General features: G+C 50.7%; 1 protein-coding gene across 1 annotated transcript in view; it reads right to left on the bottom strand.

The window, feature by feature from the left end:
• Positions 1-2,777: 2,777 nt before the first annotated feature.
• Positions 2,778-21,598, bottom strand: part of LOC126078968 (guanylate cyclase D-like) — a 42,046-nt gene continuing 23,225 nt past the window's right edge. Inside the window, 7 exon segments of the mRNA XM_049889827.1 lie at positions 2,778-2,886; positions 8,222-8,307; positions 10,060-10,154; positions 11,244-11,342; positions 12,528-12,702; positions 18,866-19,058; positions 19,913-20,076. Coding sequence (XP_049745784.1) covers positions 2,778-2,886; positions 8,222-8,307; positions 10,060-10,154; positions 11,244-11,342; positions 12,528-12,702; positions 18,866-19,058; positions 19,913-20,076 — 921 coding nt within the window.

Genomic DNA, 21,598 nt, shown 5'->3' with positions numbered 1-21,598 from the left:
CCCAGGAATCTCCAGGGTTGCTGGAGGGACTCCTGGTTCTCTCTGAACAACTTGCCTGCCCCCTAGTGGATTTCTGAAGAATCTTTGGGTTTATGAACCGCCTTGGAAGGGGACCTTGGAGATTCAGTCCCACCCTGTCCATATGTCCTGAGGATCAGCCAGCAGGAGTGGCTTGTACAAGGAAGCCCAGGGGCAGAGCTGGGACAAGAGGTGGTATGGCTGACTCTCAGGAAAAAACACGGTCTTAGGTGTCCCAAGAGAACTTCAGCTCTACCCCACGACCAGTCTGGCTCCTCACAGGGCCTTGCTTCCTCACTCGTCAATGGGGATGGTGGCACCCACTTCCTATGGCTGCGAGGACAGCTCCCCAAGATTCTGCACACCATAGGTGCTCAGCACACGTGGCACCCCCCCCCATCCCTGCACCTCCCTCATCAGTGTGGACTCCGCTCCAACAGCTCTAATCTGGATTTTTATGCATATGGATTTCCTTAAAGTGAAGTTTACCTGCCACCATACAGCCTCCCCCATCTCCCCACCCTATTCTGTGTCTTAATCCCACTGACCTTCACTACCCAAGTCTGTGCCCAACCTTGTGCCAGAGGCTGGGGTCACAGACAGAGAGCTTAGATCCAACCCTGCCCTCAGGAAGCCCCCAGACACAGGGCGTGTGGTCAGTGCTAGCATGGGTAGCCAGGGGCTGAGGGGTGGGGAAAGGCTTCAGGGAAGTCTCACTGGAGGAGATGGCAGAGGAGCTGAGGCTTGAACGGTGAGGAGGAGTTGGCCAGAAGGGGAGGGAAGCAGATGGGCAGGGACAGAGCACTCCAGGCTGATACAGGGGTTGGAGGGGAAAGTGCCCATCGCAGCGTGAGGGACCGAGGTGCAGACAGACAAGGCAGTGAGGAGAGCCCATGGCTCGCACAGCACCGCCAAGGCCAGGCACGCAGGATCCCGTCTAAGCAGTAGGCTAACTAAGTCCAGATGCAGAGAACAGCAGAGGAGAAACTAGGCTGGAGACCACAGGAGCTGGCCCTGCAGGAGGGGAGATTGTTCGTGAAAAGCCTCTGGGCCAACTTGGAGTCAGCTGTTCATTCATTTGTTTGTTCATCTATTCAACCTCCCAGTGCATGCCTCTTGCTGGGCATGGGACCAAAGCAATGAACTAGACAAGGCTCTTGCCATCAAGGGGGTTCAAGCATGGAAACTACTAATTACATACAGAGGAGGGTTGGGAAAGTTTTAAAGAGGAGGTGGCTTTTTAGTTGCACTTTGAAGGATGTGTAGGAATCACCAGATGGGAAAAAGATATAAGAACATCCAGGTAGAGAAAACAGCTAGAGCAAAGGTGTGGCACCCTGAGGGGCTTGGGGAAGAGTAAGCAGCCTCTTGTGGCCAGAGAATTGGGTGTGTAGGGTGCAGATGAAGTAGGATTAGAGTGTGTAGGACCTTGGTTGACACATGTGTGTACATATACATGCACACACATGCCCACATAGATGTCCACACGCATGCGCCCCATGCACACACGCACATACATGCACACACGTGTACATGAACATATACCACACACAGAAGCAGCTGAGCCTCTGTGGGTGCTGCCCCAGATGAAACATTTCCCAAAGACCCTCCTGTTTGAAATTTCAGTGACAGCTCTCCCCTCCTGAGGGGTCTTTTGAAGAAGGATAAGTTTGTTTAGGGCTTAACCTGCCCTCATGGCCCCCAGCCCTCTCCCCTCAGCCTGGGAAATGAATCCCACATGCAGCCTGATCTCCCCGCTCTGAAATCACCAGCGGGTCTTTGGTGAGCACTCTTTGATGTCGGAAGCCAGTTTAATGAGTTGGTTGTGGTTTTTTTTTCCTGGAAGACAGAAGTCTCATTTTACTGAGAGCCAAGAAATTCTTACCCCCTCCTCCCCTGTCCTGAGGTTCTGGGAACCCAAGGCCTGAACTCTCAGCACAGTGCTCACAGATACCCAAACGCTTAGGCTTGCGAGGGAAGAAAGGTGGCCAAGGAGGCCGCACACTCGGAGTTTTCTGTGGGCCAGGCCCTATGTTAGGGACTTTTTTTTTTTTTTTTTTTAATTTTTATTGTGCTTTACGTGAAAGTTTACATATCAGGTCAGTCTCTCATACAAAAACTCACGCACACCTTGCCATATACTCCTAATTGCTCTCCCTCTACTGAGATAGCACAGTACTTCCCTCCACTCTCTCCTCGTGTCCATTCGGGTAGCTTCTGGCCCTGTTAGGGACTTTTTAAATCCTCTCCACACCCATTTTTGAGATGACAAAACAGGCTTTGAGAAGGGATGTGACATGAGCAGGTAGCCCGGCTAAGCCCAGAGCCCTCGTATGCCGGCTTCAGCCCCTGGCCCTGTTTTTGCTTCTGCCCCAGGCTGCCAGTGACCTTCTCCCTCTGGGCTTTGGGCACCTCAGCTGTAAAATGGGGACAGTGTTCCCTGATGGGAGGAATAATTAGCTCTCCTAATAATGAGCTCTACACGTAAAAACAATTTGTCAAGAGCAAAGTGCTTTGTGACAAGAGGGAATATTTCTATTTTCATTGTTTTTCTGTCAAGAGGCGAGTTTACCCCTAAGATCCATACAGGAGCGCATCAATTAGTGTCGCTCTAGGGCACTTATTAATAAGCACCCGATTGGCCAGGGAGCTCAGTACATGAATTCTCTGAGCAGAGTGGAGCGGGAAGAAGGGGTGGGGTGTCCAGGCACGAGAGGCCCTGAGGCTGGTCCAGGCACTGCCCCACTTGGTTCCTCTCCTCAGGGCCGGGCTGAGGCCTTTCCTGAGCACTGGGTCCCAGCCGTGCCCTGATACGCTTTGGCAAAGGCCACCTTGATTTCTTGGTTTATGAGGTCCTGCCAGGGGTCTCTGGGGAAAAGAGAGAAACAATCATAATAAAACCACCGCCACTGCTGGCAGTGAAGCCTCTCTCACTTTGTGTCTCCTGGTCCCCGCAGCAGCCCTGTCATGGGCCCATTGTGAGCTCTCTTTGAACTTTGGGGACCGAGGCTTGGAGGGGAAGTGTCCAATCCGAGTCCACACAGTACTGACTCATCTGCACGTGCGGCTTCAAGCCCAGTGGCCTCCCAGGAGATGGGCAGTAACCCTGGCTCTGCTCCCTTCTCAGGGTGTGACCTCGGGGGGTCTGAGGCTGTGGATGAGAAGCTCTGGGACCCTCTGGGTGTTACGCAAATCCCAGGTGGGGGCTCTGGACTCCCACCCTGCAGTCACTTCTGTTTTCTCATTTGTGGACCACAAGTGTCTGGAGAAAGTTGCTGTTAGGTGCCATGGAGTCCAACTCATAGTGACCCCATGCGACAGAGTACAAGAGCAGATCCCCAGGTCTTTCCTCCTGCGGAGCTGCTGGCTGGGTTCAAACCATCGACCTTTGGGTTAGCAGCCAAGTGCTTAACTGTTGCACCAGGACACTTTGGAGAAAGGTAAACCTGGGTAATGGATTAAATTGTTTTCCCCGAAAAGATACTTTGAAGTCTTAACACCTGGTACCTGTAAATGTGACCTTGTTTGAAAACAAGGTCTTTGAGGATATTATCAGTTAACATGAAGTGGTACTGGAGTAGATGGGTCCTATTTAACAAGCAGTGTCCTTATAAAAGAGGAGAGACACAGAGTTAAAAGGCCTGATGTGAAGATGAAGCAGAGACAAGTCACACTGCAGCTGCAAGCCAAGGACCGCCTGCGGCTACCAGAAGGTGGGAGAGACAAGAAAGGATCTCCCTAGAGCCTTCAAAGAGAGCACGGCCCTGCTGACACCCTGAACTTGGACTGCTAGCCTCCAGAACTGTGAGACAATACATTTCTGTTTTCAAGCCACCCATTTTGTGGTGCTTTGGTACAGTAGCCCTAAAACCAAACCCATTGCCAGCGAGTTGATTCTGACTCATAGCGACCCTATAGGAGGGAGTAGAACTGCCCCATAGAGTTTCCAAGGAGTGCCTGGTGGATTTGAACTGCTGACCTTTCTTTGGTTAGCAGCAGGTCTTAACCACTACGCCACCAGGGTTTCCACACTAGCCCTAGGGGACTAATATAAGCTGAGGCATTGTCTTTACACAGAGGCAGAAACAAGGCTTCACAGCACCCTGGCAGGGGGCAGGCATTTGAGAAAGGGCTGCTGTGCCAAGGCCTCTGTGGGAGGCACTCCCGTGAGCTCTGCTGCTTGGGTGGGTGAGTGGAGGGCTTTTGTCCACTTCCCCTGATCCCTACCAGCCTCCCAAACATCCTCAAATGTAAACATTACTAATTTCTGCAAATACAGAAAACACCTCAGATGAGGATAAAAGCATCTTTAGGAAACTACTTTTTAAAGAAATCAAGCTCTAATATACAATTCAAGTAAAAATTTGGTAACTGTCTTGTGGTGCAGTGGTTAAGAGCTACAGCTGCTAACCAAAATGTCAGCAATTCGGATCCACCAGCCGCTCCTTAGAAACCCTATGGGACAGTTCTACTCTGTCCTATAGGGTCGCTATGAGTCGGAATCGACTCGATGGCAATGGGTTTGGTTTGGTTTTGGTTGTGAACACAAAACAGGTTCCCCTCTAGCTGGCACTGAAAGCCCTTGAGCCATCTCCAGGTTGTGTGTGTGTCTGTCTGTGATCTCATCTCCAGGCACGTGGCGGGGCATGTGATGTTGTTCCGTGCATGTGTGTATCCGATGCTCATAATGAGTGTTGTGTGTGTGTGCATGTGTGTGCATGTGTGTACCTCTGTGAGCTCTCTGAGTCCATGTATCTTGATGGATGCAAGGGTTCTCCCCTGCCGGCCTGGAGGCCTGGGAAGCTACCAAGTCAAGCGGTGCTCGCTAGACCTAATCTCCATTCTTCTCCCTCCTGAGCCAAGAAGATGAAAACATCTCTAGCACTTTCTAAAATTTCTGTCCAGGAGTGGAAAAGTCATCAGCTGAGGGAGCTGGAGATGACAAATGGCTGCCAGACCCCTAGTTCCCAGTCCCAGGATGGGGTGGGCTGGGAGCGTTGGAAGCTGGGCTTCCCACCGCCTGCACAGAGCCCTGCTGGTACACAGAAGACTCAGCAGCTAACATTCCCTGTATGCTGGGCACTGATGGACTGCCTGGCCCACCAGCCGTCTGGGATATCACGAAGCTTATATGGGCAGGAGAAAGCGCCATAAATGTATCAACAAGAAATACCAGGCTGTGGATAATTTCATGTGCTGTGGAAACCACAAGGAGCCCTGGTGGTGCAACAGTTAAGTGCTCAGCTATTGACTGAAAGGTTGGTGGTTTGAACCCATCCACCTACTCCAAGGGAGAAAAACCTGAAGATGACAGCCTAGAAAACCCTATGGGGCAGTTCTACCCTGTCACATGGGGTCACTATGAGTCGAAAATCAACTTGATGGCAACCAACAACAATACAGAGATGACAGCGCTGGGAGATGGGCTAGAGGATGACAACTGAGGTGGACTCAGTTTAGCATCTGAGTCCTGCATGCCAGGAGGGACTAGGCCTGCAAACATCAGAGGCAGAGCATCCCAGGTCCAGAGGACAGCAAGAGTAAAGGCCCTGGGGTGGGAAACAGCTCAGCATGTTTTAAGAACAGTGCAGAGGGCCAGGATCAGGTGGTGAGCAGGGGCAGGTGGTAGGCAAAATAAGGCAGCAGGGAGGGAAGAGGCCAGACCCCGCACGGCCCTTCAGGCTGTGTGAAACGTTCAAGCTTTAGCCTAAGAGCAGTGGGGAGACACAGGAGATGTTCAGCAGGGAACTGTCAGACATACTGACAGATTAGATGGAGCAGGTGTCAAGAGACAGCGACCAGGACAGCATTTGACTGGATGGCCATACCTGCACTGAAGAAAACTCTGGAGAAGGACTAGGTTGTTCAGGTGGACCCAGTGGACTAGAGGTGCTTGAGAGCTCCATAAGGAATCATGGAGGGGGTGACATAAGCTACACGGCTCTGGGGATCGTGGCCCCGATAACATGATGGGGGCCCAGATAGTAAGGGAAGGTCCGGGTGTGGCTGAGGCAGCAATGACAGGGAAGGAGGACCGTGGGGGTGAGGAGAGGAGCTAGCGAAGGAGACTGAGGCAATCGAGTGGGAAAGGAGGCAGCACCGCCGGGGAGTTGTAAGAGGCCTGGCTGGGGAAGAGCGTGTTTCTAGGAAGAGGAGGGAAGGGGAAATGTGACTGAGCAGTCAGGTTGAGAATTGACATTGCCCATGGGTCTAGTGACATAGATGGAGGTCACTGGTGACCTTCCTAGGAGCTGGCTGTGCTGGTGAGGGTGGGAGTCAGACTGCAGGGGTAGAGGAGGGAGTGGGCGTGAGGAAGTGAAGTCAGTGTCGGCAGCCACCTTCTGAGAAATGTAGCTGTCAAGTGGGGTGGGGGGCTGGGGCCTTCAAAGTCAAAGGAGGGCTGTGTGATCACAGGGTGCCAGGCAGATGCAGGGAGGAGAGGACTGGGATGTAAGAGAATGGGGCAAAAAGGACCATAGTCCATTCTACTGGGAAGTAGGTAGGGGGAGGCCACGGCTGCTGTGACACCTGGGATGAGAACTGGACTCTAACATAGTCGCTGGAAGGGCCTTTGGAGCCAGGCCCAGAGAGGAGAAGAGACTAAGGCACATCACCAGTGAGTGCCCAGGCCTGATCCCTGTCCTCATACCACACTGCTCCCCCAGCAAGCAGCCCAAGCAGAGACTGTCTGGAAGCTGAAGGACCTGGGCTAGTTAGAACCTGTCCACGAGCGCAAGCTCATTCTGCACCCAGGAGGCTGGTGTGCCCTTGTTTATAAGCCATCTGTGTGCTCTGTGCCCGGAGGCTCCTTTGTACCAGTGTCTGCTCATCCTTCCCCTTTTCCTCCCTTACTCACTGGGAGCCCCTCTGTGTGGGGCACTCAGGGATGAACACGGGCAATCTCTGCCCTCAGCATTGCTCTGCCTCAGTTCCTTGGGGTCCCGAGGCCAAGGGGCACTCTGACAGCCAGGCAGAAAGGAAATCGCTTCCTGCCAATAGCCCCTTGGAGGACTCTCAGCCCTGGTCATTTTCCCAAGACACATGTTTCCTCCACATTTCTCATCTTTGAGCAATAGGAAGGGGTCATCCGGAAATGCTGGTAGGAACCAGTCAGAAGTTCTGATGAAGGGAAAAATCTGGGCAGGGAGACAACGAGCCTGGACTCGGGTTTACACCCGAACACAGTCATGATGTGGGAGCCCAGTAGGGCCCTGCCCATCTCTGGGCTCAGCCTCCCCAGTGGTGGAATTAGCCCATTGGCCTCTGTGGTCCCCAAGGCCTTTCTCCTAGAAATGATCCTACGATTCTCACCAGCTGGCAGCATCTGTGCCCCTTGACCTCTGCCTGCTGTGGACTGTCCGGGTTTGGGTGGGAGGGTGTGAGGAAAAGCACTTTGGAGAAAAAATGCTATTGTTTCCCCAGCTCCACCCATGTTCCCCTTGGTGAGGGACATGGGTCCCAAAGGACAAAGGGAAGAGCTGAACTGCCGGACAGGCACAAGTTCTCTGAGAGCTGGCTTCGTTTGGCCCCAAAATTGTGGGTGTTCTTTGATCTACAGATTTCTTGTCTGAGGAAATGATCTGAATGGTGACAAATGCACAGTGATACTTACCAACTCCTGACCTGTAATCAGCTCGGAAAACAAAGATTCTAAATGTTCAACATAAGGCAAGGCAGAGCAAACTGTGGTGCGCCCACAGGTTGCAATCCTGATGCAGTCACTGTGTGTGTTTGCAATGTGCTCTGAACGATATGGGAAGGTGCTCGGGACACTGAGTTGAGAACACAGATCAGAATGTAAGATGATCTAAGCAGCATGAGCTCATCTGAGCCAAAGGGTTCAGAAACAGGCTGGAAGGAAACAGGCTGAAATGCTAACGTGGTTGTTTCTCAGGAATGGAAAGATGGCGATTGTTTTCATCTTGGAACAATTTTGAATTTTCCAAGTTTTCCACAGTTGCCAAGTGTCATGGGGTGAATGTGTTCTGCCTGTGGCAAGGATGTGAATTTTGGGGAACCTAAACTATGAGCAAATACATTTCTGTTTGTTAAAGCCACCCACTTGTGGTATTTCCATTATAGCAGCACTGGATAACTAAGACAGCATGTGATAATTTTATAGTCAGAAAAGTAACAAATATCAAATAATTAAAAAATAAATAAATAAAGAGTCCAGGCATTTGGGGAAATCCTTTTTACTCACCCAGGTTTGATGTCCAGAGGTGTAGGGAGGAGTCTGGGGAAGCCTGCCTTTCCTACCAGCCAGTAGGTTTCCTCTATGCCCTTCCCCTGACAGAGAGAAGAGGGAGGTGAAAGGCCTCTCCCCACCCAACCCTTCTCAAGCTAAAGCTCAAGGCCAGAGTTGCATGATTCCAACGGAGTTGCATGATTCAAGGAGCAGAGAGCCTGGAGCCAGGCTGCCTGGGTTCAAATCCTGGCTCTGCCACTTACTAGCTGTGTGACTTTGGCCAAGCTACTTCACTTCTCTGTGCCTCTGTTTCCTCAGTGTCTTAGAGAGTTATTGTGGGGATCAAATGAGTTAATATCTGTTAGATAAATAAATAATGAAGTGTGAATTCCACAACCAGATCTGGGATATTAAGATTCCAGGATTCTGTGATCTGTGATTCTCTCCATCTATCACTATTCAAGGACCTGGTAGCCTCTCCTGTGATGGGAATACAGCTGCCTAGGGGCTAGGACATAAGGAGCACTGGGGTCAAGGCTGGTTGGTCTGGAGACTCCAGACCCCACCCCAGGCCAGAGCTTTCTGGAGATCCCCAGGTCAGGCTGAAGAGCCTGAAATCAGTTTTCTGCCCTCCTCAGCCCCTCTCTACCTCCCTCTCTGCCACCACAGTCCTCTATTCCTCAGGATTCCCAGTACTCGCTCCCCTAAACAAGACACACCTGCCCTGACTTATCCAGCTCACTTTCCCATAACCTTGGCCATTCAGAGCAAAAAAAAAAAAAAAAAAAAAAACCCGCTGCCATCGAATCGATTCCAACTAATAGGGACCCTATAGGGCAGAGTAGAACTGCCCCATAGAGTTTCCAAGGAGCGCCTGCTGGATTCAAACTGCTGACCTTTTGGTTAGCAGCCATAGCACTTAACCACTACGCCACCAGGGTTTCCATTCAGAGCAAAGGGTACCTGCCCTTGCAGGCTGTGTGACTACAGACAAGTTGTTGCCACACTGAAATGAGTCCCATGGGGCACTCAATTTCTGGAGCCCAGTCACAGCCCCAGGTCTCCACATGCCGGGGCTGTGCCAGTCCCCCTACCAGGCCTGAATGTAGCTGAGGAACTGGGGATGAGGGGGTTGGTTTGGAAGAAAAGGCTTTCATAGGAACACTGTAAAGTCACTTTTACCAAATGTTCACGTTAAAAAACAATGCAGAGGTTACCAAACCCAGCTCTGCCTTTGAGGTTCTCATGGACAAGTACAGCTCAACATTGTACCTACAACAAAGGGGGCTGGTCATGGGACAGAGGGTGGTGTCAGAGATGGCACGATAGTCATTGTTGGGGGAAAGGAGGAGGAAGGGTATTCTTGGGTCAGGAGCACCCTTAGTCTTGCCTGAACTACGGTTCTGAGGAATGAGTAGGAGCCCAATAGTGCTATGGAGAAGTCACGGGCTTTGGAGCCACCGGACCTGGGTTATGAGTTGTGTGACTTTAGACAAGTACATTGCGTCTCTGATTTAATTTCCTCCACTACAAAATGGGGACAGTCATCCTCTTTTCATGATTGCTGTAAGTGACAAATACATGTTGCCCAGATAAGTTACCACAGGAAGTGATTTCTCTGTCCTGGCCCTTCTCCTCACAAGGAGCCAGATGAGGGAGTGGCTCTCAAGAAGAAATATTTCCTTAGGATTTGGGGACTTTGGGGGAACAAAGAGGTCATATAAAGGTGATCAGCTCCATCCCCAACTCCAGGCAGGCATTTCCTGTAGCCACATTAATCAGATGAAAATCTACCCCTTCTGCCCACAGAAGCAGGACCCTTGTGGACTTCTCCAGAAAACAAATTCTCTCACCTTTAGCTCAGTCTGACCTCTGATGTCAATTTTGTAGCCTTCATCCAAGCTGAGCAGTGTCTGGACCGTGCCTCGGCTGACATGAATTCTGTATGCTGAGAAGAAAGGTAGTAATCAAGTCACTACCTGGTGGCAGCATACTTAGTGTTTGGTAAAATCATTAAGAGTCTATAGGACCCCCAGTTCCAACCAGTCAGATGCACAATTCTGATTCACAAAGCACCCTTCTCCTGGCCCTCTGGTCCCTTTAACAGATGGTCGGTCATTAAAATAGAGGCTCGGAGGAAAGCAAAGTGCATATATTGAGTGTTATGGGGAACTCAGAATAAAGTCAGAACCCCTAGTAACATAATTTCACTTGTAGGAAAGTCTCTGAAGACTGAGTCAGAGCAAAGAAGCAGTTTTCATTTTTCTTTTGAGAGCAGGACTCCCCACTGGGGCTGCCACACCTTGAACTGAACAACATCAGGGAGCACACAAACTATGCAACCAAAGTAGAGGCCCTAGGACCTCAACGTTTTCAGCTGCTCTAACCAAGTCATCACAGTGGCTTCTCCTGCCAGCAAGGACCTAAAGTGGCATTAAAAAAAAAAAAAACTGGAAAGTTTTCTTCATCATAAAGATGAGGAAACCAAAGCCTGACAGAAGAGCGCTTTCTTCAACACAGGGCTTCTAACCCATTTGTTCTGGTTTGAACCCCTGCTGAGAACTTGCATCTTTAACAAGTTCCCAGGCAGTGCTAATGCTGCTGGTTGGGGACAAATTCTGAGAACCACTAGTAGAGCAGTGATTCTCAGAACTTACTATACATAAGAATCAGCTGGGGATCTTGTTAAAATGTAGATTCTGATTCAGTATATCTGGGGTGGAACGAGTTGAAGCCCTGGTTCAAAGACACTAAGCAAGCCATTTGGAAAGCCAGGGCTCGGACCCAGGTTTCCTGCCTCGTGAGTCATTGCTTTCTCTACTAGTTTCCTCATGTGGTAATTGCAAAAACCTTATAAACAATTGAAAGGACCAATGACATGCATCATTTCCTTAAAGTTGCTTTATTGAAAACAAGAGTTCACTGCCACCCGGTGGTGATTTGGTTACTAAGCACTGTTTCAGGGGTTATTGAGAAACAGTAACTCCCCACCCCCACCCCCCAGCTCCCCAGTAGGATGGATGTGTGAAATACTCACGCAGCCCTGTGGACTCCATCTGGGATGCAGTGTTGACAGTGTCTCCAAAGAGGCAATACCTAGGCATAGTGAGGCCCACAACCCCTGCCGCACAGGGCCCTGAAACCCAAATGTGCTCAGTAAGCTCCAGCAGGTCCTGGACCAGAGAGGGGGTTCGATGACAGCCTTGTCTTTCCCTATCCCCACTGCCACTCCCCACCCCACATCCTGGACTCCAGCTTGGGTGGGGATGGGGGAGGTGAGGATGAAGCTATGGAGTTTCCTTAACGTGCAGAGAGAAGGTAACACCTGTACCAGGCTCTGGATTGGAACACAGATGAATCAGAGCCAGTCCCTGCCCTTGGGGAGCAGCCAGCCTGGTGGAGGGAGACCCGTAAACTGTGATCACTGCTGTGATGAGGGAAGTGCCAGGGCTGTGCTAGTCTGGAAAGTGGCCTCTGACCCAGCCCAGAAGAATTCCTGGAGCCAATGCATGAGCTGTGTCTAGAAGGATGAGAAAACAGGTGGGCAGGGAACAGCAGGTGCAAAGGCACAGAGGCACGGAGCCCACGTGTCTATGGGAAATAGCAGGCAGCACATGGTGAGTATGGATGGAGAGCCAAACAGGGAGTGATGGGAGATGAGGTTGGAGAGGTAAGCAAGGGCCTTTGAGGCCACCTGGGGGAGCTTGGACTTTATTCTGTAGGTGAGGGGAACCGTATAAGGTCAGGGCATGAGAAGGATATATTAGAGACCCTGAGGTCTCTCCCAGACCCACCCCAGCAAACATTTAGTTTTTTGCATGACCACAGAAGGTTTCTATCCTGCCTTTTACTGCAAACTATCAGTTCCTCAACATGGACTTAGACACTCTTTACAAATGCTGAGACCAAAAAAAAAAGAGATTTGAATCTGAGCATTGCAGATTCTTTGATTTATAACATCTTAGAACCTCAAAATCGTTCTTTTTTTTTTTTTCTAGCGTAGATTCTAGCTATGCAGCTCAGCCTCAGATGGGTGCCCCAATGTCCAGACCACGGGGAGGGGGGAGTAGTAGAAATCCCCATGGCGGCCACTCATCCAGACCACCTTCTCTGAGCTTCTAAAGCTGACATCGAGCCCTCCACTTGCCTGTTGCCTGCATCTATCTTTCAGTTGACTCCAAACTGGGAAGGAAAGTGTGGTGTCATAGAGTTTTAGAATCTAAGAATTCCAGGAACATGTAATTGGGGGGACCCCAGCCAATGCCCCAGGGAGGGTTGGGGCACTGGTCTGGTGCATCGCTCCGTGGTTCCCAGTCCATACCTGAGTGCACGCCAACCCTGACACAAATGGGCACGTCAGGTGTGTGCCTCCTCTGGAAGCCACCCACAGAGCTGAGGATGTCCAGGGCCATGTTGGCGACCTCAGCCACGTGCTGGCTTCCGTTGCACCGAGGCAGCCCCGATGCCACCATGTAGGCATCCCCAATGGTCTCCACCTATAAACCACAGCCTTCACTGTCCAGCACAAGAACATGTCCTCTCAGGTCTGTCCCATGTCCCACACAAGGCCACTTTTCGGGAGCCCCGAACCTACCCCGGAGGTCTCCAGCCCACAGTGCCTTCTCTACCAGGCCTCCAATTCCAGACACATTAGCAATGTCTGAATTTTCACGTTTCAGATCACCTTTGTCACCTTTGTATTGCAGATGACCATGGTCTTTCTCATCTCCTCTGCCCCCACCCACCCCAGCCAACCTGGGTTCCTTGTCTGCACAATGCTGCAGAGACAAACCGGGGCTTCATCTGGAGAAAAGCGCAGATATATTAGATACCTCCCGTTTTCCAAACCCCATTGGTCCTTCAAAGTGCACTGGAAAGAATATAGGTTTTGGAATTCAGATGCGGGTTCAAAACGTGGCTCTGCCATTGACCTTGGGCAGACCACTTCACCTATGTGAGTCTCAGTTGTCTCTTCGACGGGATTAGAGAGAAAGCATCCAAGCACATCATGGATGCTGAATAAATGCAGGCCACTGTCTTTATCATCAGCAGCATCATTTTTATCATTTCTCATTATTTCTTTGGCTAGTGATTTTAGAGAAGACAGAATCCCAGAATCTTAGAATTGGAAGGAACTTTAAAGGCCACCCACCCCACCTCCCCCAGCCCCAGCCCCAGCCCCAGTGGCTGTCCTGACCTGCTCACACCCCTTTGATAGGAAGGCCCCTCCTTCTTGGGGTGGCCACTTCTCTCTTTAGACAACTCTCATTTTCAGAAGTTGAGTTGAAATCTGCCTCTCACCTGCTGTTTCCAGTTCTGCCTCCTACAGTTAATCCACAAAACTTTCCTAAGCACCTTCTTTGTTCCAGGGCCTCTTTCAGGTGCTGGGGACACAGATGTGAATGAACCATGGCCTTCTCCCCTGCCACAGGCCAGTTCAGCCAAGGTGAAGCCTGCAACTCTACCCCTTCCGCCTCCCCGCAGCCTTTTCCTCTCCAGGCTAAAGAGCCCCAGCTCCCGCTCTGCCCCTCCTACAGCCACCACATCCCAGCAGGCCCCCATGTCTGTGAAGCACAGCCTCCCCTCTGGCACTTCTCTCCTTTAGCACCTGGTGGGCAATAATAGCAGTGCTTCCCCTGCCCACAGGGGGTGCTGTAGTTCAATAAATCCCCTTCACACAATGTTCACAGACTATGCCCTACTGCCTGCACTTCAGCCTCTCCATCACCTAAGCCATCCTGTACCCCACCTCCAGGAAGTTATCTCCCCTAATCATGTCCAATCCTGCTCAGATACTTGATTGCTCTGGTCAGTGGCTGAAAATGCATACCCAATGGCCTGACGTTCAAGGGCCTCCATGACGTGTGGCCTTTCCTGACTTCCTTCCCAACAGCTGCCCATGACTCCCCACACTTCAGCCAGACCAGAGCCTTTTTCTTCCCCATTCGCCACAGCCACACTCAGTGCTTGCTCCCTCCAGGTCTTGATCAAGTGGTCCTTCTGCCTAAAATGCTCCCCCAGGCTCTGTCTGTTGCAATCCCACCCCACATCTCACAGGCTGTCATTTGATCTAGTCCATGAAACCTTCCCAGTCACCAGCAGGGAGAAAAGATGCTCTTTCTCAGGGCCATGACCACCATCTCCCTCCTGTCGCCTGCTGCTATTGTCCCTCCAGCATTTGTAGGGTGGCAAGAATGTGATGGGGTGTGGGTCAGGGTTAGCCCCACTTTGGAAATTTCTGCCGAGAAGAAAGATTTTCCATTCCATGCCCCTGAAGGGAAAAATATGACAGACCCCTGCCTTTCCTTCTGCCTCTTGCTTCTCCCCACAAGAGGAAGAATGCGTTATTTAACCGGCAAGATTTGGAAGAGGGACTAAGTGCTCTCTAAATACTTTTATATCACTTCTTAGGTACCAGACACCCTTCCAAACCCTTTACAGTATTAATTCGCTAAATCATCCTAAGACTTCTGTGAAAAACCAAAAACCTATTGCCATCGAGTCGATTCCGACTCATAGCGACCCTATAGGAGAGTAGGACTGCCCCATAGGGTTTCCGAGGAGCTGCTGGTAGATTCAAACTGCCGACCTTTTGGTTAGCAGCTGTAGCTATTAATCGCTGCGCCACCAGGGTTCATCTGTGAGGTTGGAACTATTATTATTGCCATTTACAGATGAGAACTGGCCAGAGAGGTTAAGTCCCTTGCCAAGGTCACAGAGCATAGTTAGAAAGTGATTTGAACTTGATCAGCCCAGCCCTAGAGTCCTCTGATGTATGCGGCTTGAGCTCATTTTCTCTTTTAGGGAAGATTTACCTGCCACATGGAGTTTTTGCTCTGCTTGTGTCCTGCACATTGTCAGCATGCATGCATTAGGGCCTGGACTTGCCTTCTGGAAGCAGCTCTGGAGACCTGCTGCTCTCTGGTCCTGCTACTGGCCAGGCAGGTGTGCAGCAGTGATTCGGGGGCAGTGTACCTGCTGTGGGGCCCACCTCTGCCTCAGATGAGTGCCCCAGGGTCCAGACTAGGTGGGGAGGAGGGGGAGCAGAAAGCCCCACGGCGGCTCTTCAGCCAGACCACTTTTCCACGCTGTTCAAGCTGACATCTAGCCCTCCACCTTCCTAATGCCTGCGTCTCTCAGTTGGCTTCTACCTAGAAGGGAGAGTGTGGTGTCATTAATCATGCCCTCTGCATCCCCTAAAGACAGAAAGATGACCAGGGCACAGGCCCTGCTCTCTAGCAGCTCAGGCTCAAAGGCGATGCTCTCAAAGATGCCTGTCACAGTGGATGCTCTGCCACAAGAGTGCCCTGGCCCCTTGTCAAAGGTGTGACTCCCAGTGCGGACTGAGGATGCAGTCTGAGCAATAGCAACAGCAAAAGTGTGCATATCAGCAGACACAGATGTGAATTCTAGCTCCACCACTGCCTTGCTGTGTGACCTTGGGCCTGTCATTTACCCTCTCTGAGCCTGTGTCCTTGTCAGTACAGTGGGGCTAATGATCCATCCCTCTGAGGGGCCTTGAAAAGGTGAAATGAGATACCCTATGAAAATCCCTAGGCCTAGCCAGCACTCTTCACAACTAATGCCAGTGGTTTTCCCTGCTGTGCTTTCAGGGGAGGCCTCTGTCCCCGGCACATGGCAGGTGCTTGACAGGATCTTGGTGAATGAATGAAGGACAGCACTTTCCCTAATCTTCGGAACAATCCTAAGCAACGGGCACTTTGATCCCTGTCTTAGAATGGGGAACCTCAGACCCAGAGAGGCAGAGTGAGTTGCCCAGGCTTGCGAGGCAGAATGGCCAGGGCAGGACTGAAGGGCAGGGTAGATCTCTCCTCTCCCAAAGCCCACAGGGGCTCGGCTCTGGAGCTATGTCCATAAAAGTGCTCACTCAGCGAGTACTGCGATGGATTCGCAAACCCCTGCACAACCAGGAAATGATTGCCTGGCTGCCTCCCAACCCAGACTGGATTAAAGAGCAGTAACCAGATCCCGTTGGGGCTGGAGGGGAAACCGAGGCGGCCGGTGTGAGTGATGAGAGACTTGCTCATACATCATGAGGAGCAGGCCTCCTGTTTCTCCACATCTGGAGGGGTGTGCGGGCCTTGTTTTCTTTCATTTCACTCTGCCAGAAAGATGCAGACCTCTTGGCCAGAGTTCAGAGCACTTCAGAAGGCGTGATTCAGAGCTGGGAGGCACACATGTGTGAGAAAAGATTAGCAGGGGAGGAAGAGACAAGGCTAGGGGTGACTCAGGGGCAGATCAAAGCTGTGGGGCTCAGCGAGACAAGATGAGGAATCTTTTCTTGGGGCCCATGGGGCCTGGGTGGCTCTGGAGGCAAGAGGGAAACTCAGCCAGCACCAGAGACAACGCCTTGGAACTGCAGGGTGGGGTGGGAAGATGGGATCCTGAACATGGAATCAGCGGGAAGCTCATCCTTGGAACGCTGGGGGCTCAGGACACCATGGGCCACGTTGGGCAGTGTGGTGGAGTAGACAGAGCAGGGCCGTGGTGTGGACATTCTGAGTTCCCTGTTCTAGTTCTGCCGCCTACCAGCTGTGTGACCTCGGGCAAGTTACATCCCTCTCTGGGCCTCAATGGCCTCCTTTTTCAGTTAACGTGTATTTCCTGAGGACCTTCTATGTGTTGGACACTGCCAGGCACTGCAGACAGAGTGGTTTAGGGTGGAAGCCATAAAGTGTAGAGGTGCTATTCAGAGGAACTTATGAGAGCATCAAACAGAAGCTCTGGTAGGTCAAGGAAGCTAACCTGAATCCAGAAAGACCACCAGGAAGGACCTAGGCGGAGAGACGGAAAACAGTTCCAGGTGGTGGGAACAGCATGTGCAAAGGCCTGGTGACTAGAGAAAGCAAAACCTGCCTGCAGAGGGGGAGTTGCCAAAGATGCAGATGGAAAAGCGGGCAGGGCCAGGTTCTGGAGGGCTTGTGGGCCGCTATGAGCCTCTGGCTTTATCCTGAGGGCACGCATGGTGAGATGCAGTAGGGTGTGTGATCTTGGCACGAGAATGCCCAGGTTCAAATCTAAGATCCACTTATATCACCTCAGTTTCCTCATCTATAAATTAGGGGTAACATTACCCACCTCATAGATTGTTATGATGATTAAGGGTAATATACATAAAGCTCTTAAGTCAACTTCTAGTATAAAGTAAGCACTAGGAAGTGGTGGTGGTGGTTGTTGTTGGGATAATGTAAGTAATGCTGTTAGCAGAGTACCTGACATCTCACAGTGTTAGCTCTCTCCCTGAAACATCCTGCCCAGGCGTCCCTTCCATCCTGGCTGCAGCCCTCGGCCCTGGTGCTCACCTGCCCCTGCCTCCTTGGAGGGTTGTGGCTGGAAGGGGGCTGGCGGGTCACAAACAAAGGCTAAGGACAATAGAACTGAAAGCAACTGTTGCCTGGGACCTCCTTCTCCACCTCCTCAGCTGTGTCCAAAACTAACCCATGCCCTCAGCTCTTGGATCAGAACAAGGCACAGGGTCGGGGGGAAGAAAGTCCCCAAACCAGGGGGCAGAGCTGAAGAGTAGAGGGCAGGAGCTTATTCACCTTCACTACCTCTCAGTTGACATAGCACTCCGCATGGGGGCTAGGACCCTCCCTCTATTCTGTGAGCCCACCAGGACTGGAGCCATTCCTGCTTTACAGATAGGGAAACAGAGGCCCAGAGAAGGAAAGCCATTTGCCCAAAGTCACACAGAAGCTGGTGTCCAGGCTAGTGGCCCAGGACTGAGAGGTGTGGAGGGCCTAGATCATGGATGGTCTTGACAGCTCCACACAGTCCCCTGCTGCCCTCACCAGTGTCCCCACCTGTCCTCCCACTGGCCCACTTCATGCTGAGCCACCATAGCCCAACCAGCTTTCCTCTGGTCATCACTCTCACTGTGGGTTGTCATCATCCTTTATCTACAGGACTGAGAGCTCCTTGAGGGAGCCCTTGCCCAGCATAGGATCTGGTACAGAAAAGCCAGTCAATAAAAGTTTTTTAAAAGGCATAGATAGATGGACACATGGATAGATGGACAAAGGACAAATGAACATTATGGTCAATTAATTGCAGAACAGACTACGGCTCTCCCTCCTCCATTCATGCCCTTTGCAATGTAACTCTGCAGCTCCTCCCATCAAGAGGTGGGGTTTATTTCCCCACCCCTTGAACCTGGGCTGACCTAATGACTTGCTTTGACCAATAGAATACATCAAAATAGCACAGTGTCCAGTCCCAGCTTAAATTTCAGGAGGTATGTGTGCTTCTGCTCTCTCTCAGAACCCTGCCACCACCGTGTAAACCATCTTGGCTGGAGGTTGAGAGACTGGTGAACCAGGGCTGAGTTGTCCCAGTCGAGTCCCCAGAGATCTAAGAGAGCCCAGCCAAGATCAGTAGAGCTGCCTACCTCACCCACAGCTGACCACAGATGCATGAGTAAGTCCGTCTGAGTCCAGGAGAATTTTCCAGCTGACCCACAGGTTTGTGAGCAATAATAAATGCTTACTGTTTTAAGTCACTGGGTTTTGAGCTTGTTTGTTACACAGCAATAGCTAACTAATACAAACACACAAATAAATAAATAGAAGAAAATGTACAAGAGCACAGAAATAGTAGGGAAGGAAGGATGGGTGGATGCCAGCCTCCTAGTATCCTCACCTTATATACATCATGGCTGGCCAGGACAGTGTCAAACAATGTGTAGAGGTCACTGAGCAAGCCTACCACCTCTATGGGCTCACTCAGGGCTGAGATCGTGGTGAAACCCACAATATCACTGAAGTATATGGTAACCTGGTCAAAGTACTCTGGCTCCACAGTTGCCCCCATTTTCAGAGCTTCAGCCACAGACCTGAAGGGATGGGAGGGGCCAGAATCACAAGATGGAAGGATCTGTTCTTTACAGTTTGGAGGTGAGGGAGAGATATTTGGAGGGAAAATCCGGGGTTGGGCATTAGGGGACCTAGGACAAGTGCCCTGGTGTGCTGGCTGCCCTTACACAAATGCTTGTCCCTCTCTGGACATTTTTGTTGTTGTTGGTTGCCGTCGAGTCATTTCCGACTCATAGTGACCCCATGTATGCAGAGTAGAACTGCTCCATGGGTTTTCCAAGGTTGTGACCTTTTGGAAGCAGATCGCCAGGCAAGTTTTCCAAGGTTCCTCTGGATGGGTTCGAACCACCAACCTTCGTGCTAGTAGTCAAGCACTTAACCATTTGTACCACCCCGGGACTCCATCTCCAGACATTACTTCCTCTAAAGTGAGATGGGGACATTGTGACCTCTCCTTGCTCCTAAAGGTATAAGACCACAGAAGTTCAATATTTGGGTGCCCAGCATAGTGCCTAGTATATGACAATTGTTGGGTGCCCTCAAGTCAATTTTGACTCATAGCAACCCCATGTGACAGAGTAGAACTGCCCCATAAGGTTTTCTAGGCTATAATTTTTAATGGGAGCAGATCACCAAGTTTTTCTCCCATGGAGCCACTGGGTGGGTTCAAACCACCAACCTTTTGGCTAGTGGCTGAGACTTAACCGTTGTACCACCAGGGCTCCTTAGCACATGATAAGGGCTCTATAAAAATATGTTGTATAAATAAGCAATGAATGAATTCGTGGAGCCCAGATTTACTGAGCACCTGCTATTTTCCGGGTCCCATGCTCAGAGCTGAGACTAGTCACATCAAGTCCCAAGGACCACTCACGGAGGCAGCATCTGAGAGAGCAGCCTTTCTGTCTTCTGCCTCTCCAGCTCCAGCTCCTCAGTTCTCTCCTGGATCAGGTCCTCCAAGTTCTGGGAATACTTCTCCAGCATCCGTAGCACAGAGTCAGCAACACTAATTTTCTTGCCTTGGTTGATGCTTCTGAACTGAAAATGGAACAAAAATCCCAGTTTATTCATGAAGGTCAGCACACTAGGGCCTGATCTGGGGTCTGGGGCCACAGAAGTGAACCAGCCATAGTCCCTGCCTGGGGAAGCTGGGGTGTGCTGGGAGCAGATGAGTAAATAGACAGGAGGATGACAGCTCTGATGAGGGAAAAGCACAGGTGGCTGTGAGGAGGGTGGAGTAGTTCTGTGTGTGGGGAGGGTAGCAGGGAGAGGACTTAACAAAGGAGCCTGTGCCCAGCACATTACCATTTGCAAACATGAAACCCTATTGTACTGATTCTCACAACACTGGAATAGGCCTTCTTTGTTTTTCAGAAGGATGGATGGATGGATGGACGGACGGACGGACGGACGGACGGACGGACGGACGGACGGACGGACGGACGGACGGACGGACGGACGGACGAACGGACGGATGGATGGATGGATGGATGGATGCATGGATGCATGGATGGATGCATGGATGGACGGATGCATGGATGGATGGATGCATGGATGGATGGATGCATGGATGGATGGATGCATGGATGGATGGATGCATGGATGGATGGATGCATGGGTAAATGAATGGAAGGAAGAAATGGAATATATGTAGATTACATATATGTATATATATATACATATATATAAATGATGTTTCTATTTTTACTTCTCTATCTATTCCTCCCCTTGTCCCAAACATTTTTTAAGCACTAAGAAAAGTAAAAGTAGTACTACAAAATAGGAGCCCTGGTGGCACACAAACGGAAAAGTTCTCGGTCGATAACTGAAGGATTGGCGGTTCTAACTCACCCAGTAGCTCTAGAGCAGAAGAAAGACCTGGCGATCTGCTTCCACAAGGATTACAGCCAAAAAAAACCCTATGGGACAGTTCTAATCTGTTACATGGGGTCACTGTGAATAGACAACAACTCGACAGCACCCAACAACAGCAATGCTATGAAATAAAATAACATATGTAAGCTCACTGGGACCAAAGGAGAGTAAAGGTAAAATAAATAAATAAATAGTCAACCCAGGAGTAAGGTCTGTACACAAAATGCATGGTAGAATGTGGGCACAATTTTGCATCTAATCTTCTTAGCAGCAAAGCAAAGAGGGAAATATAAATTACACAACGCATGGTATCCATGAGAAGATGGAGCATGAAACCAGTTGCCTAGAAGAAACCTAACTAGTGCTGGTACTGAGCAGAAAGAAGTACCTCTCTCAGGTCTTCATATGACCACACTTAATGTGTAGTCGTGAGTTAACCTCCAACAATCTAACAGGGAACACAGCAGTGGCTTTCCTAGGGAGACTTACTACAACCTTCCCAATGCGGTTTGCACGTTCCCAAAGTGCAGTCAGTAAAGAAGCAAATCTATGATGGTCAAGATGAAGGGCTCCATACCTGTCTTAATTCCTCTGGAGCACACGCATACATGTGCACATACATGTGGGTGTGCATATATGTGCATGCAGGCATGCCTGTGCATAGCCAATCTCCGTCAATGTCTGC

The sequence above is a fragment of the Elephas maximus genome, chromosome 7 (genome assembly GCF_024166365.1).
Source record: "Elephas maximus indicus isolate mEleMax1 chromosome 7, mEleMax1 primary haplotype, whole genome shotgun sequence".
Classification (NCBI taxonomy): domain Eukaryota; kingdom Metazoa; phylum Chordata; class Mammalia; order Proboscidea; family Elephantidae; genus Elephas; species Elephas maximus.
This window is presented reverse-complemented; position numbering and strand designations above follow the sequence as displayed.